The 26,429-nt window shown below is 42.8% G+C and overlaps 1 protein-coding gene across 4 annotated transcripts in view; it reads left to right on the forward strand.

The window, feature by feature from the left end:
• The window catches only part of cluha (clustered mitochondria (cluA/CLU1) homolog a), an 86,789-nt gene extending 71,808 nt beyond the window's left edge, over window positions 1-14,981 (forward strand). For 3 of the 4 annotated variants that reach the window (XM_072589851.1, XM_072589852.1, XM_072589853.1), the window contains exons 21-26: window positions 1,905-2,030; window positions 4,114-4,235; window positions 4,346-4,439; window positions 7,862-7,996; window positions 11,964-12,037; window positions 13,563-14,981. In XM_072589851.1, coding sequence (XP_072445952.1) covers window positions 1,905-2,030; window positions 4,114-4,235; window positions 4,346-4,439; window positions 7,862-7,996; window positions 11,964-12,037; window positions 13,563-13,734 — 723 coding nt within the window. In that variant the 3' untranslated portion in view covers window positions 13,735-14,981. Of the gene's footprint in view, window positions 1-1,904; window positions 2,031-4,113; window positions 4,236-4,345; window positions 4,440-7,861; window positions 7,997-11,963; window positions 12,038-13,363; window positions 13,514-13,562 lie in introns of those variants that run through there. The other variant, XM_072589854.1, reaches the window with a different exon arrangement.
• Window positions 14,982-26,429: the final 11,448 nt, after the last annotated feature.

Raw genomic sequence — 26,429 nt, forward strand, 5'->3', positions numbered from 1 at the left:
TCTTCCTGCATGGCTTTCCCTTTGGTAACCCGGACGATCCGAGATTAATATAGTCTTTCTGTCATTGCAACGCCTCGAAGTATTTTACATTTTGGGGAAATCGAACCTGGGGACAGCCTGGTCAGTGACATTCGCTGACTTTGTTTAAATCCACTGAGTTGTTAGTGGAACAAAAATCATACAACAAATGCATTTCTTGGGAAACTTTTCCATTAGTTTTCCTCACATTTTGAGGAAAAAGATGAGGATCAGTTACTTCTCTCAAAGGGTCGTGAATCTGTGGAATTGACTACCCCAGAATGTAGTGGAGGCCAGGACATTGTCTATCTCCAGACAGATATTCAATTAGTAATTAGTTGAAGGGTTTGGGGAACAGACAGGAAAGGGCAGTACAGGCCAAGATGAGCTGCGTGTGCCTGGTTAGATTGCCTCATGATGTCCACTCTTCTACAATCAGATTGTTTAGATTAGATTTCCTACAGTGTGGAAACAGGCCCTTCAGCCCAACAAGTCCACACCGACCCTCCGAAGAGCAACCCACCCAGACCCATTCCACTACATTCCCCATTGACTAATACACCTAATACTATGGGCAATTTATCATGGCCAATTCACCTGACCTGCACATCTCTGGACTATGGGAGGAAACTGGAGCACCTGAAGGAAACCCACACAGATACTGGGAGAATGTGCAAACTCCACACAGACAGTTGCCCAAGGTGGGAATTGAACCCAGGTCCCTGGCACTGTGAGGCAGCAGTGCTAACCACTGAGCCACTGTGCGTTTACTCAGCAGGTGCAATCAGCCACTATGGTATTAAAATGCAGATAGAGCAGGCTCAAGGAAGTGAATCACCTTCTCCTGCTCAGAGTCCTTACCTTGCTTCTTGGTTAGGGAGAGGGGTCTGGTTGGTGACAGGCAGGTGAATGTCTTCGCTTAGTTCCCTTGCAGGACCTCCTCTCCACAAAAGGATACAGCTTTGTTTTGTTAGTAAGTCACCCCTTTTCAGTTTCCATATGAGATTGTCCTCTTTTTTTTGTTTTTAAAAAAGATGAGTGCAATTATTTTTTGCAAGAGAACGCCTCTGTTGTATTCATCGTTGCAGGTGTAATACAGCAGTGGGAATATGGAGGTCCTCATCTCTTCACTCAGTGACCCAAAGCCGAGTTTGGATTAGAGTGGTGCTGGAAAAGCACAGCAGGTCAGGCGGCATCCGAGGAGTAGGAAAATCGACGTTTCGGGCAAAATCCCTTCATCAGGAATGGAGGGCTTTTGCCTGAAATGTCGATTTTCCTGCTCCTCAGATGCTGCCTGACCTACTGTGCTTTTCCAGCACCACTCTAATCTAGACTCTGGTTTCCAGCATCTGCAGTCCTCACTTTTGCAAAGCTGAGTTTGACTGCATTGACCTGTGCAGTTTAAAAACTGCTTCATTCATGTTATATATTATATGGTGGGTTGGTTTGTAAAACAGGACTCTCAGTTCTTCTGCTTGTTCTTAGCCAAGTTGACTGTAGGCAGAATGTTTACCTTGCAGAGTGATGATGGTTTGTGCTTGGCAGAATGGTCACTGGTCATGTTCCACTTTGACACTGACATGGACTGTCCTGACAGGCAGCTATTCGTAAAAACAAAAAAAGGCCCGAACTCCATGTAGAGTCACCTTCCAGCGCACAACTCCGGTCATCAGGCTTGACAATTGTTGACACAGGAAATGCCAAACTGTCCCGGGAATGTACAGACAGCCACTGAAAAAGGAACTAAATGTGGAAAATGTTGCAATCTCAGATGCCTATTCTTTGGTGGTGTTCCCTTAGCACCATATCTTTTAGGTTTAAAAATGCCTCAACAAGTTGCACCTGTTGCAGAATATGAAGGGTTTCTTTTCTTTCACCTTTTGCAGATGCATCTTGCACTGTACTGCTTTGCAAATGGTCAACTATCAACAGCCTTAAAACTCCTGTATCGATCCCGCTATCTCCTGCTGTTGGTATGCGGTGAGGATCATCCAGAGATGGCCCTGTTGGATGTGAGTATCTGGAGGAAGCCAGTGTGATATGAAATTAAAGGTCACCTCACTAACAGTGAAAATGGAAATAACGGTCAACCTTAATGTTGGTTTTCAGGACAGTTATGCGTGTTTTTCAGGTCCTCTGGTAGATCCGAAGTTCTTGGTGTTCATTGGAAAATATTGCAGCAGCTTTTTTTTTTGCTCAGAGTGAGCTGTGGATTTAGCGTTTTTAAAGAAAAAATCATTGATGTCCTTGGGAAGATGGTGCAATGGTAATGACACTAAATTAGCAATGCAGAAGCCCAGACTGATATTTGAGGGAAAGCTGTTTAAATCCCACCATGGCTGCTGGAATTTAAATGAGATGATTAAATCTGGACTATAAAGCTGGTCTCTAACAGTGATGATAAGAACCATCATCGATTGTTGTAAACGTCCATATGATTTACTAGGCCCTGTGGGCAAGAACAGACTTTCATCCCTGATCTGGCCTAAGTATGAATCCCAATCCACAGCAATATGGTTGATTCATAGCTCCCCCCTGCAGAGGCCTAGCAAGCCATTCAGTTCAAAGAAAATTAGGGATGGGCAATAAAGGCTGGCCTAGCTGGTCATCCCCACATTCCTTGAAAGAGTAGGGAAAAATTGTCGTTGAGAAGGTAGGAGTGACCTGCCTCTTGACCCACGGCAATCCATGTGGTTAGGAAGGGAGTTCCCGGATCCTGACCCTGTTTTCTCTACCTTAAGTATCTAAGTAATGGTTCTCTGTGGGGTGACTCAAAACGGTTGTTTTTATTGACCATCTCTGAAGATTGTGATGGAACTACCAATTGTCTCAAGGCCTTCAAGAGTCAACCACCTAATCTAAAATGAAGTCATGATTAAGTATAATGGGATTCAGTCGTGTAGAAGCAATTTACTTGCCTCTTACTCACAAGGACCAGTTTCAAGCAAGAACGAGATGTTTGATAGCAGACTATATGGACCATTTAAATGCAGCATGGGTGAACAATCTGTGGGGAATGAAGAAATGCATCAGGTGTCCATCTCTTTTGAGCTCTCGAGTCTGCTCTAGTGAACTACCTTCCTTTTAAATACCCCAGTTTGCCTACTCCATGAGCTGTTTTTGTGAAATCTGCCTTTGTGCTGTTTTCAGATCCTTTCCCAAACAGTTTACTGACGGTTTATCTAAATATCCATTCTAAACTGTGGTGAATCGATCCCTATCTTTATTACACCACCTACCGAAGTTATAGATCAATCACTCCTAGTTAGAAGTCATTAGGTGATGAAGGGGCAGCCCTCCGAAAGCTTGTGATTTTAAATAAACCTGATGGACTATAACCTGGTGTCGTGTGACTTCTGACTTTGTCCATCCCAGTCCAAAACTGGCACCTCCACACCATCACTCCCAATCTATGCTGCGTGTTGCTACTTTCCTGGTGTATGAATCCAGTCGTTAATCTCGGAAGATTTTTTGCTGTCTGACCAGTTATTGCTACGCAGGCGAGCTTCATTCATTAACTCTTAACTGTTCATGGCCGGCACATAGCTGAAGGATATTAGTGAGCCATTCTGGTGCCAAATTGCAAATTCCCAGATTAATTGTGCCGCAATTGTGATGGTGTTTGATCTCTGGGTTACTAATCCACTATCACAACCGTTACATCACTGTATCAAATCAGTTTTTCACAGGGATATTAATAATGACCCGAGGCAAGCCTCTTAGCCTTTTGCGCAGAATCAAATGATACTGCAGACCAGTGGAAAGGATACACTGCAGTTCAGCCCAGTATTTTCCTGTATCTTTTCCTAGGATGTGTGTATTCCTAGCATGGCCAGTACTTATGGCTCACCCCTCATTGCCATTGAGAAGCTAATGGTGTTTTTCTGTCTACTTGAACTGCTGCTGTCCATCTGTTGGAGATGCACCCACAACCATTCTTAAAGGAGGGGGGGTGGGGGGGAGGGTAAGGTCCAGAGTTTTGACTCAGTGACTCCCTTCAAAATACCCTTGAAATAAATTAATCACTCGATGCAATTGATTCTAACTTGCAGCCAAGCAAGCAGTGTACTCAGTGTGGTTATGCTTTGATTACAGAGTAACATTGGCCTTGTGTTACATGGTGTGATGGAGTATGATCTCGCTCTGAGGTTCTTGGAGAATGCTCTGGCAATCAATGGCAAATATCATGGAGCAAAATCGCTTAAAGTTGCCTTGAGGTAATCAAGTCCTGTCAGATTTTTTTTTATTTTAATAAAGTTTTTAAAACAAAAACAAATGATGCTTAAGAATGAAAGTCGATATTATTCCTTCCTTCCTCCCCCCTCAGCCACCATCTGGTCGCGCGAGTCTACGAAAGCAAAGCCGAGTTTCGATCTGCTCTGCAGCACGAGAAAGATGGTTATACCATCTACAAAACCCAGGTCAGTCTTGCACGTTCAGCGTGAGCTACGCATCTCATTTGCACCCTGTCACCATCTGGCTCAGTGTTAATTATGCCATCTGCAGTTTCTGCTCTGTGTACACAATTTCAATCTTCTGGGGGTATTCCACAGCATTACCTTTTTAGGTCATGTTAGATTTGTCTGGTACTTTTTCTGTCTTTGAATTAATTTGTCCAGCTATTTTTGGATTTTCCCTGTGCATGTTCAGTCTGCTTACTCCCAGACTGCTCCCCCGACACTGTTACTCTCTGACCCATTCTGTAGGAAGCTGGCGGAGAGCGGCTCATTGCCACCAGCTGTGTAAGACGCTGCTTTTGCTGTTTGTGAATCGATCCCTTTGCCTTTGACCTTTTGCTGTGTTGTCTGCAGTTGTGCATTGTCACCCGACACCTGTAGGCTTGCTGGAGGTTTTTTAAGATAATAAGAAAACGTTGAGGGCTTGGCAGCCCCGAGGACATTGAGCTTGTGTGACTCTGAGCTGGCTCATTGTGTTTCACAGGCCAGGAGAGGCAGCTAGCTAATCCACTTGCAGAATAACAAGCGTGTGTGACTCGCATCTGCTGCTCTCTGTTCCCGATTGGGTTGATTTCACCGGTGAAGGCACAGGCACAGCCACAGTCAGTGACGCTCTATGATTAAAAAAACATTTGTTTTAATTCAGCCAGTGAGGAATCAAAACATAGAATGTTGCTTTTCTATTCCACAGTAAATTCTGTTTAAAAGTTCCTAGGCATTATTGGGCCATTTTACCCAGGATAGCTAGGCATTAGTGCCTTACATGCTAAAGAGAAGATTCTCCTGAAGCCAGTATGTTTCAGTGCTGTGTAGTTTATTTTCCCCTGGATTTATTATCTCATATTGCTCCCATTGCCTTCATCATCAAGAAAGGACTCCTAACCAGCAGCGCTGCAGCTATACCCCGTTGCAACAAAGACACCAACATATTCACCGCAACACTCTACTGAAAATTACTTTTCTTAAAATGCATCCATGTCGAATTTTTCTCTTTGGGTTTCCATGCCCAGATTTATAACCTGGCTCCCATTCGGTCAAAGTGGAACCTCAAACGATTTCCTGAATTTTGATCAACATCTGATTCCTGATCCATCAGCATTCATTTTGTCAGCTTTGGACGTCTAATATTTCAGAAATGCCTCCGGTGTTGTTATTCTCCACATTATCTTATACAAAGCAACACGCCTGTGTTCAGTGCCAATTAGACACCCCATATTAAGTGAGCTCGTCGAAAAAATTGATACTGTGATAAACGGAATGAAATTGTCTACAGCCAGTAGAACAAGAAATTGAGGAAGGTGGCTAATGTTTTGAAGTCTGTGTGAAGGGAATTGAAGAATTAACTCCCTGCCTGTTCACATTTAATGTATTTGTGGAACTAATTAAATGTGAAAAGGTTTGGATCTATTTGCATATGAAACGCAGGTTAACTGAGGTGCAGTAAATTGTATGACCAATTTTTTTGACGGATGAAATGCTGTGAATTGTTTAAAACAAAAGGGTGTGGTACTGTTGAGTTGTGTGCTAAGCTTGTTAAAAACTGGAAATATTGTACGGATCAGCAAATCCTGAATTTGAGCCTTTCCTACCTGAGCTTGTGCAATATCTTAAAAATACAGTAATGGAGCCTTCATCAATTGCTCCGCTTTGAGCAGGACCAAGGGTTTGAGAAATGTGAATAATACTTTTTTTAAAAATCTCCTAATGACTCGATCTGCTGTCATCTGCATGGTGTTTTATTTCTGGTACAAACAAAACAATGCTTAATCTGCAATTGAAGTTGTGTGCCAGCATCGGGATGTGTCTCACAGTATCACGAAAGCTGCTCTTCCCCTCACACCCTCTCGTTCTCTCTGACACACACAGGCACAGGTACACCCAGCAACATGCTGCTCCAAGTGGGAAACCTTTTTATTTCAAGAATGGCAGAATAAACTGCAGTTGTAATTTCAGTGGCTTTTATGGCAGAGTGCTCCCTTTTGTCATGTTAATTTTGAATGCAGGCATGATCTATTTTTAAAAACGCACGCATCTTCAGGGTGTCTACTGAGATGTATTTGAGTCAGTCACAGGTCCTAATGAGTATTGTCACCTCCTGTTAGCTATTCATGGGGTGGGCTGGCAGTTCCAAGTTGAGGAAGAATCACTGAGAGGTTTTCCTGTCATCTCAGCTGGAGAGCCCATCAGACGCTAAAATGAAATGGGAATGAATGAACGCGAGGAATAATGAGCGTGGTGGGAGAGAGCTTTCAGTGGCTGAGTCAGTTTGCCTACTGCTCTGGCTGACTTGAGAGATTTCTGTTTGTCAGTAACATACATCCTGAGCAGAAAGTCTAGAGGAGCCCATCAGCACCTTGTGCTGCCCGGCCAAGAGGTGGCAATGTCTCAGTAGGGGTTAGTACACCTTGGTGTGGGCAAGGATGTAAAATAATAAAAGGAAATTGCATTTGTATACTGCCTTTCATGATCACAATGACCCAAATACAGTTACTGTTATTATGCAGAAATTGAGACGCAGTATTCATAGTCTGATGAAGAGTTGTTGAGGATTGAGCATCCAGAATTAGTCTTTGAGGGTAGTATCTGATTATCTCTTTTTAAACATGACTGGCCAACAGCTTTGAGGGGATGTGGAGGAGAACCATTTGAGGTGTAGGTAATGTAATCAGCGCCAGAGCTGTAGTGCTGCTAGAGTACATCAGAGCGTCATTCCGGTATCTCTGACCAAAAGCAAAGGTAGCTTACTTTTGCTGCTGCACCCCAATTTTGCACTGTATCTGCTCAAATTAAAATGAAAAAAACTTGTTTATCAGGCTGTTGAAAATATTGCACAAGACAGACAGTTCAAGTAATTTTGGTTAATCTGTGTGCTAGATGCAGTATCACTTTAAGACAAGTGGGACTGTTTCGGTTGCCTGATGCTTAAGGGTCCTCTTTAATTATCGAATATATGACCAGACTGATATGGGTATGAAGAGATGCAATTATTTTCACCAGAATTCATTCTGCTAATTCTTCAATTGAAATTGAGATAAAACCTGGGAGAATGGGAACAAAATAAATTAGCAAAATTGCACATTGAAAATTTGTCAAACTATATTAATTCTCTACAACAATGTCAGGTTCATCTTGAAAAATGTCTTGTGCTGATCCCTTGTGTATGTGCATCTTAAATATGGTGATAAATTTACCTTATTTCCCAATCTAGTTAATCTCCTTAAGCCAAGCACTGATTGTTGAGCTGTCTGACTTATGACTTGGTCCCAGATTGAGAGTCTGTCTGCTGGGTCATGGCTTTTAACTCTTCCTTACACCAGGTGAAATAGGTCATATTATTGAAGTCCTGCAAATTTACTCACTCTTTCCTTTCTCATCTCTCTTTACAGCTGGGTGAGAATCACGAAAAGACTAAAGAAAGCTCTGAGTATTTGAAGTATCTTACACAACAAGCTGTTGCTCTCCAACGTACCATGAATGAGATTTACAAGAATGGATCCAATGCCAGCATTCTCCCACTCAAGGTATGTCAAACGCCATTCTGTAAGATTGACTCTGAGGGGAGAGGAGGGCAGACTGAGCTCTGTGTGTGTGTGTAATAAGGAAGGCAAATATTTACTCTCTGTATGTTTGACTGATGACATTATTTGGAGAATTAGCAATGTATTTCTCCCTGTATCTTCCACTTAATGTGGGAGCTTGTAGCCCATATCATTCAGTCCCACTGTGTTGCCTGAGAATGTTGCGTGTTGAAGCTGTTTGAATGATCAAGACTTGGCAATTATGCTTCCATCTCCATGTTGTGGAACTTTGTCTTTCACAAATCTCTTAACTAAGATTGCCAGGGGCAGAGAAGAGACACAAGACGTCAATTAGATTTGTTTCCTTTCCATGGAATGACTAAGGATTGAGACGATACATTGGTCTATCTAACACTCTATCCAGAAAGAATGTAGAATGCATCTGTTACACGGCTTCTTGTAAAATGTTTACATTACTTAATGATTGTGGAATTTTTTTAATGTCCCCTAATACTCCTGAAAGTTTATTTCATTCATGTTAATCGCTGTGGGTTTGAAAAAAATTCCTATGTTAATCTTGTATTGATGTCTACATTTATATTCTATTTAGAAGGGTCAAGATCTCCTTATTTGCTTGTCTAAGGCTGACTGACCCTTTCTAGTTTTCCTCATAATTCAGTCCTCTGCTCACAGTTACATAGGCACTGGAATCCATTTCATTACCTTTTTTATGGAAACTGAGATTGTGCGACACTCTATTCTAATGGGATACCACCTTCACAGTTGTCAGATATTTTATGGTCACTTGAAGTGGCTCTCAATTTCCAATCCTTTTTTCCTTAGTAATGGAAGCTGCACAGCGTCTGTTTCTGGAGAATTGCTCTTGTTCAAAGCTCTATTTCACAATTAATTCTGAAGATTTTAATTCTGGGATTATACCTGATTAAAGTTGGAATATCATTAGTGACTACTGAAGTGGATTCTTACAAGATCTAAAATGTAAAATAATGAGTGTTCTGGTGTAGATCATGGCTGCACTGACCTTTTTATAAAGAGCGTAATTACCTAATACCAATCTCCTTCATTAGTGGGCGGCACGGTGGCACAGTGGTTAGCACTGCTGCCTCACAGCACCAGAGACCCGGGTTCAATTCCCGTCTCAGGCGATTGACTGTGTGGAGTTTGCACATTCTCCCCGTGTCTGCGTGGGTTTCCTCCAGGTGCTCCAGTTTCCTCCCACAGTCCAAAGATGTGCAGGTCAGGTGAATTGGCCATGCTAAATTGCCCGTAGTGTTAGGTAAGGGGTAGGTGTAGGGGTATGGGTGGGTTGCGCTTCGGCGGGGCGGTGTGGACTTGTTGGGCCGAAGGGCCTGTTTCCACACTGTAAGTAATCTAAATCTAATCTAATCCAAATATGAATTCCATGCCCTCTTGAATGCCTCAATTGATCTTGCCTCCACCACAGTGTTCCATATTCTAACTAATTGTTAAATGAAAATTTTTTTTCCTCTTATCATCCTTCCTCCTTCTGCAAAACACTTTAAATCTATACCTTCTCATTCTTGTTAATTTTACGAGGGGTACCAGTTTCTCCCTATCTATTCCATCCAGCCTGCTCAGGATTTTGAAAACCTCCTACCATCTCTTCCCTCAGCCTCATTCTCTCCAAGGAGAACAGTCCCGACTTTTTCAAACTATCCATAATTGACATTTCTCCTCCCCGGAGCCATTCTTTTAAACAGGCGGAACTAATTTTAAATCCCTCTACAAACAGAAAGCAAGTGAAGAGGAAAAGTCAGGCTTTGGGTTGCCATCCGAGTCGAGGTGTTGGCCCCAGCCTTAGTCTGACCACCCGTGCTCTCACTCGCTGAATGTGGTACATTGCAGAAGGAAGCCTCAAAATTGGTTGGGATGTTTGTGCACAGTGTCCCACCTACTTCCAGACGTGTGTCATAACATGTTGAAACTGTTTGATTAAAAATAACGCATGATTTGTAATAAAGCTGTAAACCAGCAATCTCTTTTTGGGAGCTAACTATCCATTCACAAAAAAAATGTTGTTTTTGAGAGGCACCTTGTTTATGTCTCATTTACTTTAGCAAGGATAGAAATTTTACTGGTGGCATGAACATTTTGTGAATTATTACAAACCATTTTTTCTAGCTTTTTTTAAAAAGAAAAGTCCCTTGTAAAACAGTTCCCATGGTTATTGGTAACCATCCTGTATCTCACCCCGTAGACTGTTCTTCATGCCAGGTCAGCCAGGTGAGAGGACAGAGAGGGTCACATTGATTCTGTGTATGCCCCCAGCTGGGGAACATACTGCTTTCCAGGAGTTGGTATCAGAATAGAAAACTATCTTGTTTTTTTTTCTATTCCCCACCTCTTATCCCATCTGGCCCAAAGATAGTGGGGTGGGGGGGGGGGGGGGTGATTCTGGGGAGTTTTATTCAATCACTGTGTAACTGAGACCAACCAACTTAGCAGATGCCCAGGTTTGAATCTTGGTCCCTTTGAAGTTGTTTGACTTAATTCTAACCAGATTCTTGCACTGAGTGATGGAGCTATCTGTCTTGGTCACATTCGCTTATGAATAACTCTCTGGAGATGAAAAGGATTTTCATGCTGTTCATTACAAAAAACACAGACAGTGCTTTGTTCAACAAATTCTACATCAACAGCATATTCACCCACTGGACCTGGGTGTCACTGGCATTTATTGCCCACCCCTAGTTGAACTGAGTAGTTGCTACGTCATTTCTGGGGGCAGTTGAGAGTCAACCACATTAGTGAACCAAGTGGGTTTTTCTTGACAATTGACGATGGATTCAGTCATCAGTAGAATTGTAATTCCAGATTATTATTGAATGCAAATTCCACCATCTGCCATGGCGGATTCAAACTCAGGACCCCAGAGATGAGCTGAGTTTCTGGATTAATAGTCTAATGATAATACCACTATGTCACCACCTCCCATGTATCCAGACTAGGACTGCTCATCACAGAGCCTTTAATAGAGAAGGCCCCAATATGTTAGTTCCCAACTCTTAACTCCCTCATGTATTGTGTTATTGTGGTTTTTAGGCACCGTCCTAATAGACTTTGAAAGCACAGACTGCATCACAAGGGAAGTTTCTGTTCTGTGTTCACATGACAAGCTGGAAAACATGAACTACCAGAGCAGAGCTTGACATTTGATTCCCTTGGTAGGATTACTGTCTTCCTTGTAAACACTCTAACTGGAGTCTCTGAAGCCAAAAGGACGGATAAACGCTTACAACAAAGATTAAAATAAAACTCTCTGGCACTTCACTGACTTATTGTTGTGATAAATTAGCCTTTGACACATGCCCCCTCCCACCTATTTTCTCCTATTTTATTTCCTCCTCTGTGATTTCATAAACGGGACCTATTTCCTGGTCCATATTTGAAACTGGTGTGTCTCCTGCTGCTCTGAGTAAATTGCCAAATGTACAGTCTTGCTTTGAATCCTTCTTTGTTTAATTGTAAAGCTTTATATAAACTTACCAAGTGAATTGTTTTTAGATTTTGATAACTGACAGCCATAGAAAGGGTCTAAAAGGGTATGCTTTCTAATTGTAGCCCGGTCTATATTTCTCTTTGTCTGAGCAGAATTGACCACATGCCTCTCATTGAGGTGTCTGGCTGCTGGAAGTTACCATGGCAGTACCAGATTTTCTGTTTATCCCCCTCTGCCTCTTTGGACGGTTACCAGAGGCCAGATATTAACAGTTTCCACCTGGGGAAACCCAGGTGTGACTGTCAGAAATGTGGCTCCTTGCCAAATTGTCTTGTCTTTCAATGGGATCTACTGTCATTTTTAAACCTGGTCCTCCAAGAGAATATTTTTAGTGTCTGGAATCAAAATCTTGAGCACATAATTCAGTTGATGAAGGCTGTATGAAGAGAAATGTTCTGAATAAAACTCACCTTACTTTCTTTTCAACAGTTCACAGCTCCCTCCATGGCGACTGTATTAGAACAGCTCAATGTTATCAATGGCATTCTCTTCATTCCCCTCAGGTAAGGAACTAACTTTTTGTATTCTTCTTGCTAGCCAAAAGTCATACTGAATGAACATTCGAGCATCTTTGTTGAGCCCTGGATTTTAAGGGCATGGAAATGCAATGCACCAAAGTGGAACACAAAACTCCCCTATTCTTCTTCATGTATCTGCTCAGCATGACCATCAGTGGCAATTTTGCCAATACTGCTGACTGCTAGTAACAGATGTATTGGTAACTGTTGTGTTGGATCTTGTTAAAGGCACCGTCTTTAGTGCTAAGCAGATTCATTGTTTGGTGCAAGAGATTCCTTTTGACACATACTTGAGAATTTGCCGCCATTCATATTTCCTCAGTGGGTTGTTTGATTTTCCAAGCTCATTGTGTTTGATGAGACAATGGCTGATCTGTGACCTAACTCCATATTCCTGCCATTGCCCATCCCCACCTACCCCAAACTATGGTTTTCTTTTCAAGCAAAGGTGTTGCAGATTTGAAATTTAGCAATTGATCTGCTTGTGGAAGATGGTTTCAAACTTTCGAAATGTTTTTAGTTTCACTCCTGAAAGGTCTTGCTCCAGTTTTTTCAGCCATGTTCCCTTATCTCCTTCCTGGAAGAACACAGTTGAAAAAGCCAAATTATCTGACCCTTTTATGATACTGAACATTTCTATCAAATCACCTCTTAGCCACAAACCCATCAGGAGGGCAGTGCAGCTTTGGAACAAGGCTTCTGGGTGAGCAGTTTGAGGAGTTTTCTTTTTGATAGCCAACTTGCTTAACATCCTGGAGACATTTTGACGACTACTTTCAAGGTGCACCTTGATGAGCTATTTGGCCATGAGAGGAATCACAAATGAGCCCCATCCTGTCCTTGCCCAGTATCACGCATCTATCTCGAGCAGGTAGCAACTCATAGTCTGGAAAGAGGAATTCTGATAGTACTTCCTGTCTCTAATGTGGAACATCTGTTTGCATCTGCTTGGCTCAGTTACCATGATCAGAGCACGTGTGAAGTGCCTAAGGTTAGGATGTCGAGGTCATAGTTTTAGGGTAAGGAATGGCAGATTTAAGACCGAGATAAAGATAAATTACTTTTCTCACAAAGGGTTGTGAATCTATGGAAATCAGTACCCCAGAGTATGGTGGATGCTGGGCCCCTGAGTAAATATAAGGAGAGAGATTTTAAAATAGTAACGGGTTGAAGGGCAGGAAAGAGGAGTTGAGACCGAGAGGAGATCAGCCATGATTCTATTAAATGGTGGAACAGATTTGAGGGGCTGATTGGCCTATTCCTCCTTATGGTGTTATGTTTTATGTTTAAATTCTCCCATTTTTCCAACAGCAGTATTGCCTGACGCTACCAATATGAAGGGAATTAAAGCATTACAGCAGTGTAGAAGCAAGCTGAAGCTTGGATTGAACCCAGTTTATAGAGGGCATTCTTATAACTGATAAGCAATCATTGAAATGCTAGAGTTCACCAACTCGCACCTCCGATGACTCTGCTAGCAAGTGTCTTACTGATACTTTTCATTCAACAGCCAAAAAGACTTGGAGAATCTGAAGGCTGAGGTCCAGCGTCGTCAGCAATTACAGGAAGCAGGGAAGGGTGCAGAGCAAGAGGATACCAGAGACGCGAAGGTGACTGACCCTGTTCATGGGGTGAAGACCCAAACTTCTGTCGAGTCATCCACAGAACAGACATCAGCGTAAATGCCTGTTTCTTCAGAAGTTTCCAGGAACTGTTGCCTGTTTAAACCTGGGCAGGTTTTTAAGGCTGTCGGAGACTTGTTGCAATAAACTTTATCTCTTGCGCGCGCACAGAAAGAAATGCACTGGGACATAGAAATGTGTTGCATTTACCGTTTCTTTTTTTTTTAAAAGACAATAAGAATATCCTGCCATTAGCAGATCTGAATAAAATCAAAGCCTTAGCAGTGGCATTGACTGCACAATGTGTTTTTTAAAAAACTATTTAAAAAAAAGACTAGATGGTTAAAAACAGTCACTTGTAAAGTTAAACAACTCAGCTTGTACAGTCAGTAAAAAAAAAATCAACTGTTTGTAAAGTACATGTGTAATAGTTGAAAACAAACTGTACAGATGACAAATTCCAAATGAATGAATTTTGAAATACTTAAAATACTCAGGTATGTATGAGGGCACCAACCGAAAGAAAAATTACAACTTTTGATGTTCAGAGCTAATAATTTCAATTTTGAAGCTAACTATAATAGCTATTTGCCCTAATCAACACATACTAAATTTAGTTACAAGTCGGTCGCTAGTTAAATGATGAAACCTGTACACCATTGTGAAGATGTACAGTTACAACTCTGACTTGAGTTTTCGTGTCAATTCCCAATTCAATCACTCTTTTAAAAACTCGTGACGTTCCCTCACAAAAACTGTCAAATATTTGGAATTTGTGTGCTTGCCATTGATGACAGGAATTGTCTGTTCTTAAACATTGTTCATTTCCCAGTTCTTTTCAAATTAGAATGGGAAATGTCTTTAAGCCGATGTGGAATAAGTGGAGAAAACGTGTACTTGGATTTTTCTTTTCCCTCTGTGAGCAGTGGTGTGACACGTTTCAGAGATAAAGCCGAAGGAAGGTGGGATTTTTACTGCATTTAAAGCACGTGCGTTGAAGCCACTTGTATTTAAAGTGCTGGCATTGCACAGTGCACTCATGGCAAAACCTTTTTTGTTCCGGTGGATGACTGTGACCAAGAGAGATGATGAAAGCCATTTTTTAAAAAACTAATAACCTGTAAGCTGTATATGTATGTTGTGGTACTGACGAGACAAAAAGATACATTTATGAAATGAGTGCTATATAGTATATTCTTGAATCGTATAATCGTATTTCATGTGATGCGATAATGGAATCATCACACAGTAAGTTCCTCCCATTAAGAATCTGTAATAAATGTTGGAGTAAGTTGATTTTCCTTTTACCTGGGTATCCTCTGTGATTGTCCATTGCTTCCTGCCTGGGTGTCCGTGTGGACATATCTGATTAATTCAAAATAATTTTAATTGCTGCACTATTTCCCCCCCCAAGAATTTAACATTATGCTAATAGCTTTTGAATATATCTTACACACTGATGTTGCCTGGAGGTTGGGGTGGTTGTGAGAGTATATGGCAATTTTGGGTATGGGGGCAGGGGGAGGGGAGAAGAGGAGGAGAGGAAAACCGGAGAATGCAAGGCAGTGTCTTTGTTGCAAAACAGCTCGTTCTTAAATTATTTGAATTGACTACCAAGTGTTCATTAAAAGACGAACAAGACAATACTTATGTACCTCCAAGAATTTTTCCCCTCACATTCCAATAAAGATGGATAATGCTCATGAATTTTTAAAAATTGTTTTAAAAATATTTTGGTATTTTATTTTGTTGACAATGATATAAAAGCTTCGCCTATGTTTTAATGCTTCTTAATTCCTTTTAATTTTCAGAATGATTCTGGTTCATATTAGGAAACAAGAAGCTATGTTAATGAAAATAAATCCAAAACAATAAGCTCTTTAACTGATCTTCACAATCCTGTCTTCAGTTTAGACATTAGTTCCGTCAGTGTGTAATATGTTCGCCTGACAGCCTTTTTACACCCCCCCTCCAGCCACCATTGCTAGCCGGCTGGTCATACAGCCTCTTGAGAGGCAGGTTCACAATTAAAAGCTGCTGGGGACATGATCAGTGCTTGGGAAATAGTTTCCCTACAGGCAGTCAGCTCCTCTTTGAAAGGGATGGAGAAAGGAGGTAGAAACCTAGGAAAAATCTATTTTGTGGGCTTTAATTCCACAGCCAAGAGAGTGGATATTTTACTGAGAGGAGATCCAATTGCAAAGTCAATTATACTCGGTGAATTGCCTTTATTTTCTCCCCGTCTGTTTCCTTCTCCCTCTCTCTCTCTTTTCACTCCCTCACTACTGTTTGTTCTCTTCTCCTATCCACTGTACCCCAATATATTTCTACAGGAAAATACATTAATGTGGCACGAACTGACATTGTCATATGTTATGTTTTGCCAACGCTTTCTGATTTTTTTTAAATCTTGATTATGTTTTTAAAAACACGATTACAAGAAGCTGGATGCTGTATTTTTAAAAAAATATGTATCAATGAAAATATTCTTTGGCAATTCATTTATTCCTTTTACAGCTGATCTGGTCATTGAGTTGACGCCAAGTGCTGTTCTATTATTTCATGTATCTAGAGTATTGTGTGCCTCACCTGTGTGTGGGTGAGGGGCAGAGATGTTTAATCCCAGTGCTTCCTAAACAGGTAATATATGAAATAAGCACCTCAACCCTCCAGATTATCACTTGTTAAAACTGTATTACCTGCCTGAGCTCCATCCTTTTGAGATTCCACCCAGTGTTTATCCCTTCATGGATGTGAGTATTATTGGCAAGACCATCCCTAATTATCTTGCATAACGCAGCTTGCTAGGACATTTCTGAGGGCTGTTAAGATTCAATCACGTTGCTATGGGTCTGGAGTCACATGTAGGCCAGATCAGGTAAGGATGGCCGATATCCTTCCCTAAAAGGGGCATTAATAAACTAGGTGGGTTTTTACAACGATAGTTGCCATTACTGAAAGCATCTTTATATTCCAGATTATTTTATTAACTGTTCGATTTTTGAATTGACTCATTCATTTGGTTGCCCTGTTTTGTTTCAGTTTGAGATTTCTCCAGCTTAGTTTTTGTGCACATTTTGTGCCTGTTTGTTGGTTTCCTACTGATTGAAGCCTGTTTTATTCTCAGTCCATATAACCTTAGGTTAGGTCTCAATAATTAACCTTAATTATAGCAGGTTGCCTACATAAATTGAGAAACTTAGGTTAACCACTGTGACTCCTAGCGAAAAGTTACACTGCAACACTTTGCACCAGCTGAACCCCTGCCTGGATGTAATTACAATTAAAAGTAACAACTAAGAGGGAAAATAAGATGGTGTGCAGGACAATCAGTAATTTACACACAGTGCTTAACAAAAGTATGTTAACTTATTCAGTGCTTAACTTGAAATGACATGGGCTCTGGATAGAAAAACAGTATTCCTGGGTAGAACTCTATCAGGCTCTTACTGTCATGAGCTACGGTGAGCTTTTATTGATGTGGTCGAATACTACAGCCCATCACTATCACAGGAGCATCTCGCTGCATCTTTTCTGCATTTGTGTAGTGGTGAGATAGGTTTCCCACTGGGCAGCAGCAAATTGGAAATAATCGAGACTGTAGGTTGTTAAACACTTTACTTACAATCCGCCTCATTAATATTCTGCTTTCTATTTTCCCAAACAAACTGCACATAGAGAATAGTTGACATGGAAGTCAGACCGTCACTTGCTCTAAACCACTTCCATGTTGGACACCAGGTACCAACATCTCCCAGGGAGATCTGTAGGCACTGGCCCTGCACACCTGCATCTCTGGACACTGGCATCTGACAAGTGCCAGCCTCTCTGTGACTTGGAGGGAGGCAGATTCTACAGCTCTGTGCTGTACCACAGGGCTGCAGTGTCTGCACCTTCTGCCCCTCTCTGCTCTATCCTAGGGGTGCACTGTCTGCACCTTCTGCCCCTCTGTGCTGTACTCCCAGGGCTGTACTGTCTACACCTTCTGCCCCTCAGCGCTATAGCCCAGCGCTGCACTATCCGCATCTGCCTGTCTCCCAGTGCTGCTGTCTTGTCTCTGAGATAAAGAGCAATGTAGAGCCAGGAATCTAGTCAGTAGCCCTCCCTCAAGTCAGGACAGATGGCATTTGCTCGCTGGATCCTTGCACGGTACATTAAGGGCAGCTGCTGATACAACTCTAGGGGCTTGGACACATTCAGTCATTTGAGGAGGTCCAAGTCAGGATACTCTCTTCATGAGGAGCGAGGAGCTGTATATCAGGCAGCTCTCCGCCTGGCTTGATTCTCTATTTTGGGCTGTTTTCCTCCTGGAGTGAGAACGGGTCAGGTACTAGAGAGATGCTGTTGATGTGGATAAGGAGGTGGCCTGAGTGAGTGTGTTTGCTTGCATGTAAAGGCACGCAGAAGTGTTGGAGGTGGGTGATAGCTACTAGTGGGAGTGACAGAGCATTACCCTAGAAGGAGGGTGGGTGCATCTAGAGCATCAGAGAGAAAATGGTGGCAGTTACACCAAGCTGCCAATTTAAGTCTTTGACCGTCTCCCTACAGTGTTGGGCATTCCTGCAGCCTAGGCTGGCAGGGTTTGGTGGCCTGGCCTGGCGGTGGGGGAAGGAGGCCATTCTATGTCTTCAGCACCCCATCCAGCAGGACATCCAGGTCTCAAAATGCCACACTATCCCTGTCAGCCATGTCTAGAGCAAATACCAGCAGCCAGACAGGGGAGCTCCAGGCTCACTACTTGTCTCATTGAACAAGCCACTTTTAAAGATGGCGTAGGTGCAAGTGATGCTGGTTTCCTGGCAGAAATCTGATGAGTGATAAAGTGGTCCAAATATGATGCATGCTCCAGTGGGGGTTGAGTTTTGATGTGAGAATCCCCATTGGGGCTGGGTGGGTAATTAATGAGGTGAATTTGAAATGATATTGAAGTGGGAGGTGGTATGGGGCAGGGTGACACTAGACATACAGACACACCAGATGGCCAACTGATGGCTCAGCAGCCACTTGACACATAAGATGGCTGCCAGATCACACGAGAGAGAGAGAGAGCGCGCGCGCACGTGCGTATAACAAACACAGGTACTGCCTGGGGCCACCAGAATGCCAGCACAATGAACTCACAACCCAGCTGATTTGTTTAAGGCAGGTGGGGGAGAGAATACACATGAGTAACTAACACTGCCTGCCAGAGTGTCTACCTTTGATAGAAATGCTAACTGTATTGAGTCTGTATCAAACTGAGTGCTAAAAGCCAGTGCTGCAGTAATTGTCCTTCTCAAGAACAGCGATTAGCGCCCATTATTACAGCAATGGACTTCTGCGCAGCCATTGAAGCTGACAATATCTGCATTGAAACTCTCAACAACCGTGCAACAAAGGCTGCGCTGGAACTGGCAATGACTGTATCGAAACTATCAATGATTCTGCAATGATTGCCATAAACAAATCATGTTACAAAGACGATAATCTAAACACTGACCCATTGTATCACAAGATGTATAAAAGTATCTTGACATGTGCTGTGGGTCAAGAGAAGAATCACAGCTGACCACTGTGCTGTTGGTGTCGGTGTCTCTCTCTCTCTCTCTCTCTCTCTCCCCGGAGCTCGGTATTTCCTTGTACAGTAAACTCTGTCATTGAACCCTGACTCTGACTCTAAGATTGCTGATTTTCCTCATACAATATGGTGAAAGCTCCTCAAAAACTTAATGCAACTCACACTTAGCCGAAAAGAAAGATTCAGCTCCTTCAGCATATTTTTAGCACGTGCAGTAGCAAAGTTGAAGAGATCCCAACCAACACTTAAATGTGAAGGAAGTTTCTAATTTGTTGGAGTTCAAACAATCTCCATTAAGTAACTCAACAAAACAAAGTATCAAAATAATTTCCTACCTTGATATGATCCACAAGAGCTTGAAACTATTGATTCCTGCATCGTCATGGTCTGCTTATTGTTCACACATACCAGCTGGACTAACTACCTCTGTTTGACAAGAGGTTTATCTATTGACCTTTCAATCAAGTTTCCTTTGTGCTCCCCATCTCCCCCACAACCCCCCTACTCCTGCTGTCCTGCCTGATCACCTAACGGAACTTCTATCAGTGAATTAACTCACTTGTCTGACCCACTGTTTTGTATATATTATAGATCAATCTGTTCAGGCATATTATGACATAGCTCCAGAACAGGTGGGACCCGAACCTGGGTCTTCTCATCTAGAGATAGAGGCACTACTCTTGCATCACAAGAGCCCCCATTATTTTGTATTGTGTAGAGTGCGAGCTCCTTTATTAAACCCCACTTGCACTGTTCTAAAATGAGAGACGAATGTCTATGGTTACATCAAAGAGATCAGACCCTATTCTTCAATAATCCTCCAGTTGTGAAGGATTGCATCATACTCCACCACTGTCGTATTTCTAGCTTTATACGAAAGGAAATGCTTGGAGCCAAGTTTTCAACATGTGGTAAGCACTCCTGCCACATAATCAACAAGCATAAGAGCTTGGCAATGCTCTCAAGAACTCTTCAGCACTGATCTCTGCAACCACCCAAAATGTAATCTGCCTAACCTATTGGCTTGGGTTAAATTATTTTTCATTGTTGAGGTGAAATGCAATGAACTGAATATAACAATTTGCTTTAAAAGATTCCGGTCTCTTTCAAGAGCATTGTATATTGTTTTAAAAACCCATTTCTCCCTCCTCATCCCTAGAATATTGTTCCCTGACTCCTTGAATGTGAAACCCATTATTTGGATGTCAGTTAAAATTTCCTGCAGTTATGCTATTGAACAGTATTGCTACCATCACAGCTGATGTTATTGGAGTCATAGAGATGTACAGCATGTAAACAGACCCTTTGGTCCAACTTGTCCATGCCAACCAGATATCCCAACCCAATCTAGTCCCATTTGCCAGCACTTGGCCCATATGCTTCTAAACCGTTCCTATTCATATCTCCCAGACCATACAGAACCTCATCATCTCAGGAGATCTCCCAACCACAGCTTCCAACCTCATAGTCTGGGACCCCAGCACTGCCTGGTTCTACCTCCTTCCCAAGATCCACAAGCCTGACCACCCTGGCCGACCCATTGTCTCAGCATGCTCCTGCCCCACTGAACTCATTTCTACCTACCTCGACATTGTCCTATCCCCCCTTAATCCAGGAACTCCCCACATACGTTCGAGACACTACCCACGCCCTCCACCTCCTCCAAGACTTCCGTTTCCCCAGCCCCCAACGCCTCATCTTCACCATGGATATCCAATCCCTCTACACCACCATCCGCCATGACCAGAGCCTCCAGCCCTCAGTTTCTTCCTCTCCCGCCGTCCCGAACAGTACCCTTCCACCGACACTCATCCGTCTGGCCGAACTGGTCCTCACCCTTAATAATTACTCCTTCAAATCCTCCCACTTCCTCCAGACCAAAGGGGTAGCCATGGGCACCCGTATGGGCCCCAGCTATGCCTGTCTCTTTGTTGGCTACGTAGAACATCTTCCATAATTACACCGGCACCACTCCCCCACCTCTTCCTCTGCTACATTGATGACTGCATTGGCGCCACCTCGTGCTCCCGTGAGGAGGTTAAGCAATTCACCAACTTCACCAACACATTCTACCCTGACCTTAAATTTACCTGGACCATCTCTGACACCTCCCTCCCCTTCCTGGACCTCTCCATTTCCATTAATGATGACCGACTTGACACCGACATTTTTTACAAACCCGACTCCCACAGCTACCTGGATTACACCTCTTCCCACCCTACCTCCTGCAAAATTGCCATCCCGTATTCCCAATTCCTCCGCCGTATTTGCTCCCAGGAGGACCAGTTCCAGCACAGAACACACCAGATGACCTTTCTTTAGAGACCACAATTTCCCTTCCCACGTGGTTAAAGATGCCCTCCAATGCATCTCGTCCACATCCCGCACCTCCACCCTCAGACCCCACCCCTCCAACTGGAACAAGGACAGTACCCCCCTGGTGCTCACCTTCCACCGTACCAACCTTCACATAAACCAAATCATCCGCCAACATTTCCACCACCTCCAAATGGACCCCACTACCAGGGATATATTTCCCTCCCCACCCCTTTCCGCCTTCCGCAAAGACCGTTCCCTCTGACTACCTGGTCAGGTCCACACCCCCCCTAGAAACCCACCCTCACATCCTGGCACCTTCCCCTGTCACCGCAGGAATTGCAAAACCTGCGCTCACACCTCCTCCCTCACCTCCATCCAAGGCCCTAAAAGAGCCTTCCACATCCATCAAAGTTTTACCTGCACTTCCACCAATATCATTTATTGTATCCATTGCTCCCGATGCAGTCTCCTCAACATTGGGGAGACTGGACGCCTCCTAACAGAGCACTTTAGGGAACATCTCTGGGACACCCGCACCAAGCAACCATACCATCCTGTGGCCCAACATTTCAACTCCCCTCCCACTCTGCCGAGGACATGGAGGTCCTGGGCATCCTTCACCGCCGCTCCCTCACCACCAGACGCCTGGAGGAAGAACGCCTCATCTTCCGCCTCGGAACACTTCAACCCCAGGGCATCAATGTGGACTTCAACAGTTTTCTCATTTCCCCTTCCCCCACCTCACCCCAGTTCCAAACTTCCAGCTCAGCACTGTCCCCATGACTTGTCCTACCTGCCTATCTTCTTTTCCACCTGTCCACTCCACCCTCCCCCCTAACCTATCACCTTCATCCCCTCTCCCACTCACCTATTATACTCTATGCTATTTTCTGCCCACCCCCACCCTCCTCTCACTTATCTCTCCACCCTTCAGGCTCTCTGCTTGTATTCCTGATGAAGGGCTTTTGCCCGAAATGTCGATTTTACTGCTCCTCGGATGCTGCCTGAAATGCTGTGCTTTTCTAGCACCACTCTAATCTAGACTCTGGTTTCCAGCATCTGCAGTCATTGTTTTTACCTATTCATATACCCATCCAAATGCCTTTTAAATATTGCTATTGTACTACCCTCCACCACTTCCTCTGGCAGCTCATTCCACACACACACACCACCCTCTCCATGAAAATGTTGCCCTTTAGGTCCCTTTTAAGTGTTTCCCCTCTCACCCTAAACCTATGCCCTCTAGTTCTGGACTCCCCGACCCCCAGGGAAAAGAGTTTGTCTATTTACCCTATCCATGCCCCTCATGATTTTATAAACCTCTATAAGGTCACCCCTCAGCTTCTGACACTCCAGGGAAAACAGCCCCAGCCTGTTCAGCTTCTCTGCATAGTTCAAATCCTCCAACCCTGGCAACATCCATGTAAATCTTTTCTGAACCCTTTCAAGTTTCACAACATGCTTCGGATAGGAAGGAGACCAGAATTGCATGCAATATTTCAAAAGTGACCTAACTAATGTGCTGTCCAGCTGCAACATGACCTCCCAACTCCTGTACTCAATACTCTGACCAATAAAGGAAAGCGTACCAAATATCTTCTTCATCTAGATCAATTGTTCACACATTGACGAACTGAAAGAGCATGTCTGTTCAATAGTCATGACAGTCAAAAAGGCACATTTTGTCTTAAAACATTTTAGCTCAACTGAGAAAATTTGCTGTCTTATGCTGCTGTAATCCAATCTGCTACAAGAGGGTGGCGACGTAAAGTTCCAAAACAAGGTCCCTAACATTGTGATTTCAAATTCTGACATATTTTGATTTTTTTTAAAGCCATTTCAATATATCTATAAATGATTAGCATTATACAGATCTGCACATTCTCAGCATTTCTCCCCACCCCATCTAAGAAAATGTATTCCTCATTGCTCTTTTGATCACTTCTTCCTCTGGAACGGGGGTTAAGAAGGTTGTGTGAGAGGTGGAGGATATATAAGGGCAGTGTGGTGGCTCAGTAGTTAGCACTGCTGCCTCATAGCAGCAGGGTCCGATTCCAGTAACTGTCTCTGTGGAACTTGCACATTCTGTGCTTGTTTGTGTGGGTTTCCTCCCACAATCCAAAGCTGTGCAGGTTAGGGTTGGTTAGCCATGGTAAAAAAAAACACATGGGGTTATGGGGGATGTGGAGGGTGGCAGTGGATCTGAGTGGAATGCTCTTCAGAGGGTTGGGGCAGAATTGATGGGCTTAATGGCCTCTTCATCCAATTTAGGGATTTTATGACATGCTGTGAATGTACCAATCACCAATAACCACTTCTGCACCTCCTAATGTTGCCTGGCTTGCTGCATTCTTCCAGCCTCTTGCTTGTCTACTTTGGATTGCAGCATCTGCAGTTTTTTTTGTCCATAGCTAAGAACGTACCAAGCACTGGCACCTTGAGGGGGACTGTAATGGCAACGAGCAAATAAAATGCCTTTCATTACAAAAACCCTGGAATTTGTCCTCACAAACTTGTAGTGGCTTCTTCCGTAGTGAGTTCATATGACCCCAAATAATGGCAACAGTTTTATGAAATCTAGATTCTGCCTTCCGCCCAAAAACACACTCTTAACACGATTTAGCGTTCAGATAATGCAGGCTTAAAAATAAGAAATCTCTCTGAGAAAGCAAATTTTTTGTAGGGAATTTGACACCTTCAACACAGGATGGGAGCACAAGTCAAGTCAGTTGGCCTTTCACTTACCAAGGATTATGTGGGATAATTGGCGCTGGAATAAGCCATTCAGCCTAACCAGTTCATGCTGGTCTTTATGCCCCATTCAAACCTTGTCCTATTTTTCATCCAAATCTCTCATTTATACCCCTCTTTACTCCCTTTTTTTCTCATATGTTTATCCAGATGCCTCACCCTCCAAAATGTATCCATTCATTTCAATCATTCCCTGTGACAGCGAGTTCCACATTCTCATTATTTGTTGAGATAAAGACATTTCTTTCTGATTTCTTATTGGATTTTCTGTGACTATTTTAAATTGATGCCATCTCGCTAGGCCCTTACCCACAAGAGAAAGTGCTCTCCCCATATCCATCCTGAAAAAAGCTTTCACAAGTCAAGATTAAACTTAGCCTTTTTGTAAAAGAAATAGATCCAGCATGTCAATCCTTTCCTGATCCATGGACCTTTTGCTTTCTATTATGCTAAGAAGGTGCAAGGGGTACTGTACCTTTAAAAAAAGTTGAAAGCTAGCAAGGACTTAGAGAAGCACACAGAGTGCTGGAGAATTTACAATGTAGCTTTTGGTTCAGAACAGCTAGCATTGGCTGGGTTGCTATGAGACAAAAACAAATTCAAATTCAGCCAATCAGATTAAATTATAACCCAAAATACCAATCTCCAATCAAGTTTGAATTTACTATATTGATCATATTAAAAACCAATGAAACAATCCAATGCTTTGGGGTATAAGACTGGGAAAATTTGAACAGTTGAGAGGAGAACTGACAAGCCACCGACATACACAGACTGCCCGTAGACTACCTCTCTTAAAGGTACCTTTATCTATCAAGGACCTGTGAAACAGAAATCCCGAAGAAGAAGAAGACAGAAGAAGATACAAAGAGAAGATTTGACAGCTGGCTGGTTTTGAACTTCGAATCTTTTTGGAAAATCTTAATCGGCATTTTATATTGGACTAGTATTGTAGAGGGGAAGGTAAAAGATAGGTTAGAGAAAGGAGTTGTAAATAGTTCTTAGTTAATACTCTATGTTAGACTTAAAGAATAAAGTTCTTAAATTTTTTTTGTTTTAAATAGTGACTTTTGGATAGTTCTTCCCTCTTGCATTTTAATAGATTACCGTTCGAGGTAAATATTTTTCTTTGTGTTGCTGGTTTAAATGAGCAGGAGGGTGGGGGGGATTATCCCATGTCATAACAGTTATCATCCTCGTAATTCTTCTCTGCACCCTCTCTAGTGACTCCATATCCTATTTACAAGGAACACAGTGCTCCAACAGTGGGCTAACCAAGATGTGATAAGGTCTAATGTAACACATGTTTAGAGATGTGCTTTGTTGTGAAAATTCACTTTCACGACCAAACTTTCCACATCATAAGATAAGGAATGAAACTACAGAGTAGCCATAATGATGCCATTGGAAAAGATTTGCAAATTAGGTGAATTGGCCTTGGTAAATGCAGCGTCACAGGTAACGCAGCATGTGGGCAGAATGCTCTTTGGAGGGTTGGTGCAGATTTGATGGGCCAAATGGCCTTGATTCGTTGTTGGTCTGTTCACTGAGCTGGTAGGTTTGTTGGCAGACTCTCATGCCCTTTCTAGGTGACATCATCAGTGCCATGTTGCCTCCTTTGAAGCACTGCTGGACTGTTCCACTTCATATTTATCACAAATGGCCTCTTTCTGCATGGTTCTTATGATAGCCCCCATTGAAAGGAAGAGCTGGTGCAGACAAGATAGGTCCAAATAGTCTCCTTCTGTGTCGTAACACTGTGATTCTGTGATTGTTGCATGAAAAACATGTGATTTTGGGTTTTTATTTTATTTTAGACTTTATAGAGCCTTTAACACTATAAAACACCTCAAGCTGTTTGACAGAGGTGCTATAAACCAAAAATGATGCAGTGCAGAGAAGCATGGATTACAGCAGATGACCAAAAGTTTTGTCAAAGATGCAAGTTTTGAGTACCTTAATGGAGGAAAGTGGGATAGAGGTAAAGAGTTTTAGGGTGAAACTTTAGAATTTAGGGCCTAGGCAGCTGAGGCCATGAGCAAAATATCAGGATGTGGAGGTGGCAGTGTTGGACTGGGGTGGGCAAAGTCAGACGTCACAAGACACCAGGTTGTAGTGCAACAGGTTT

Source organism: Chiloscyllium punctatum, chromosome 19 (genome assembly GCF_047496795.1).
Source record: "Chiloscyllium punctatum isolate Juve2018m chromosome 19, sChiPun1.3, whole genome shotgun sequence".
Lineage (NCBI taxonomy): Eukaryota > Metazoa > Chordata > Chondrichthyes > Orectolobiformes > Hemiscylliidae > Chiloscyllium > Chiloscyllium punctatum.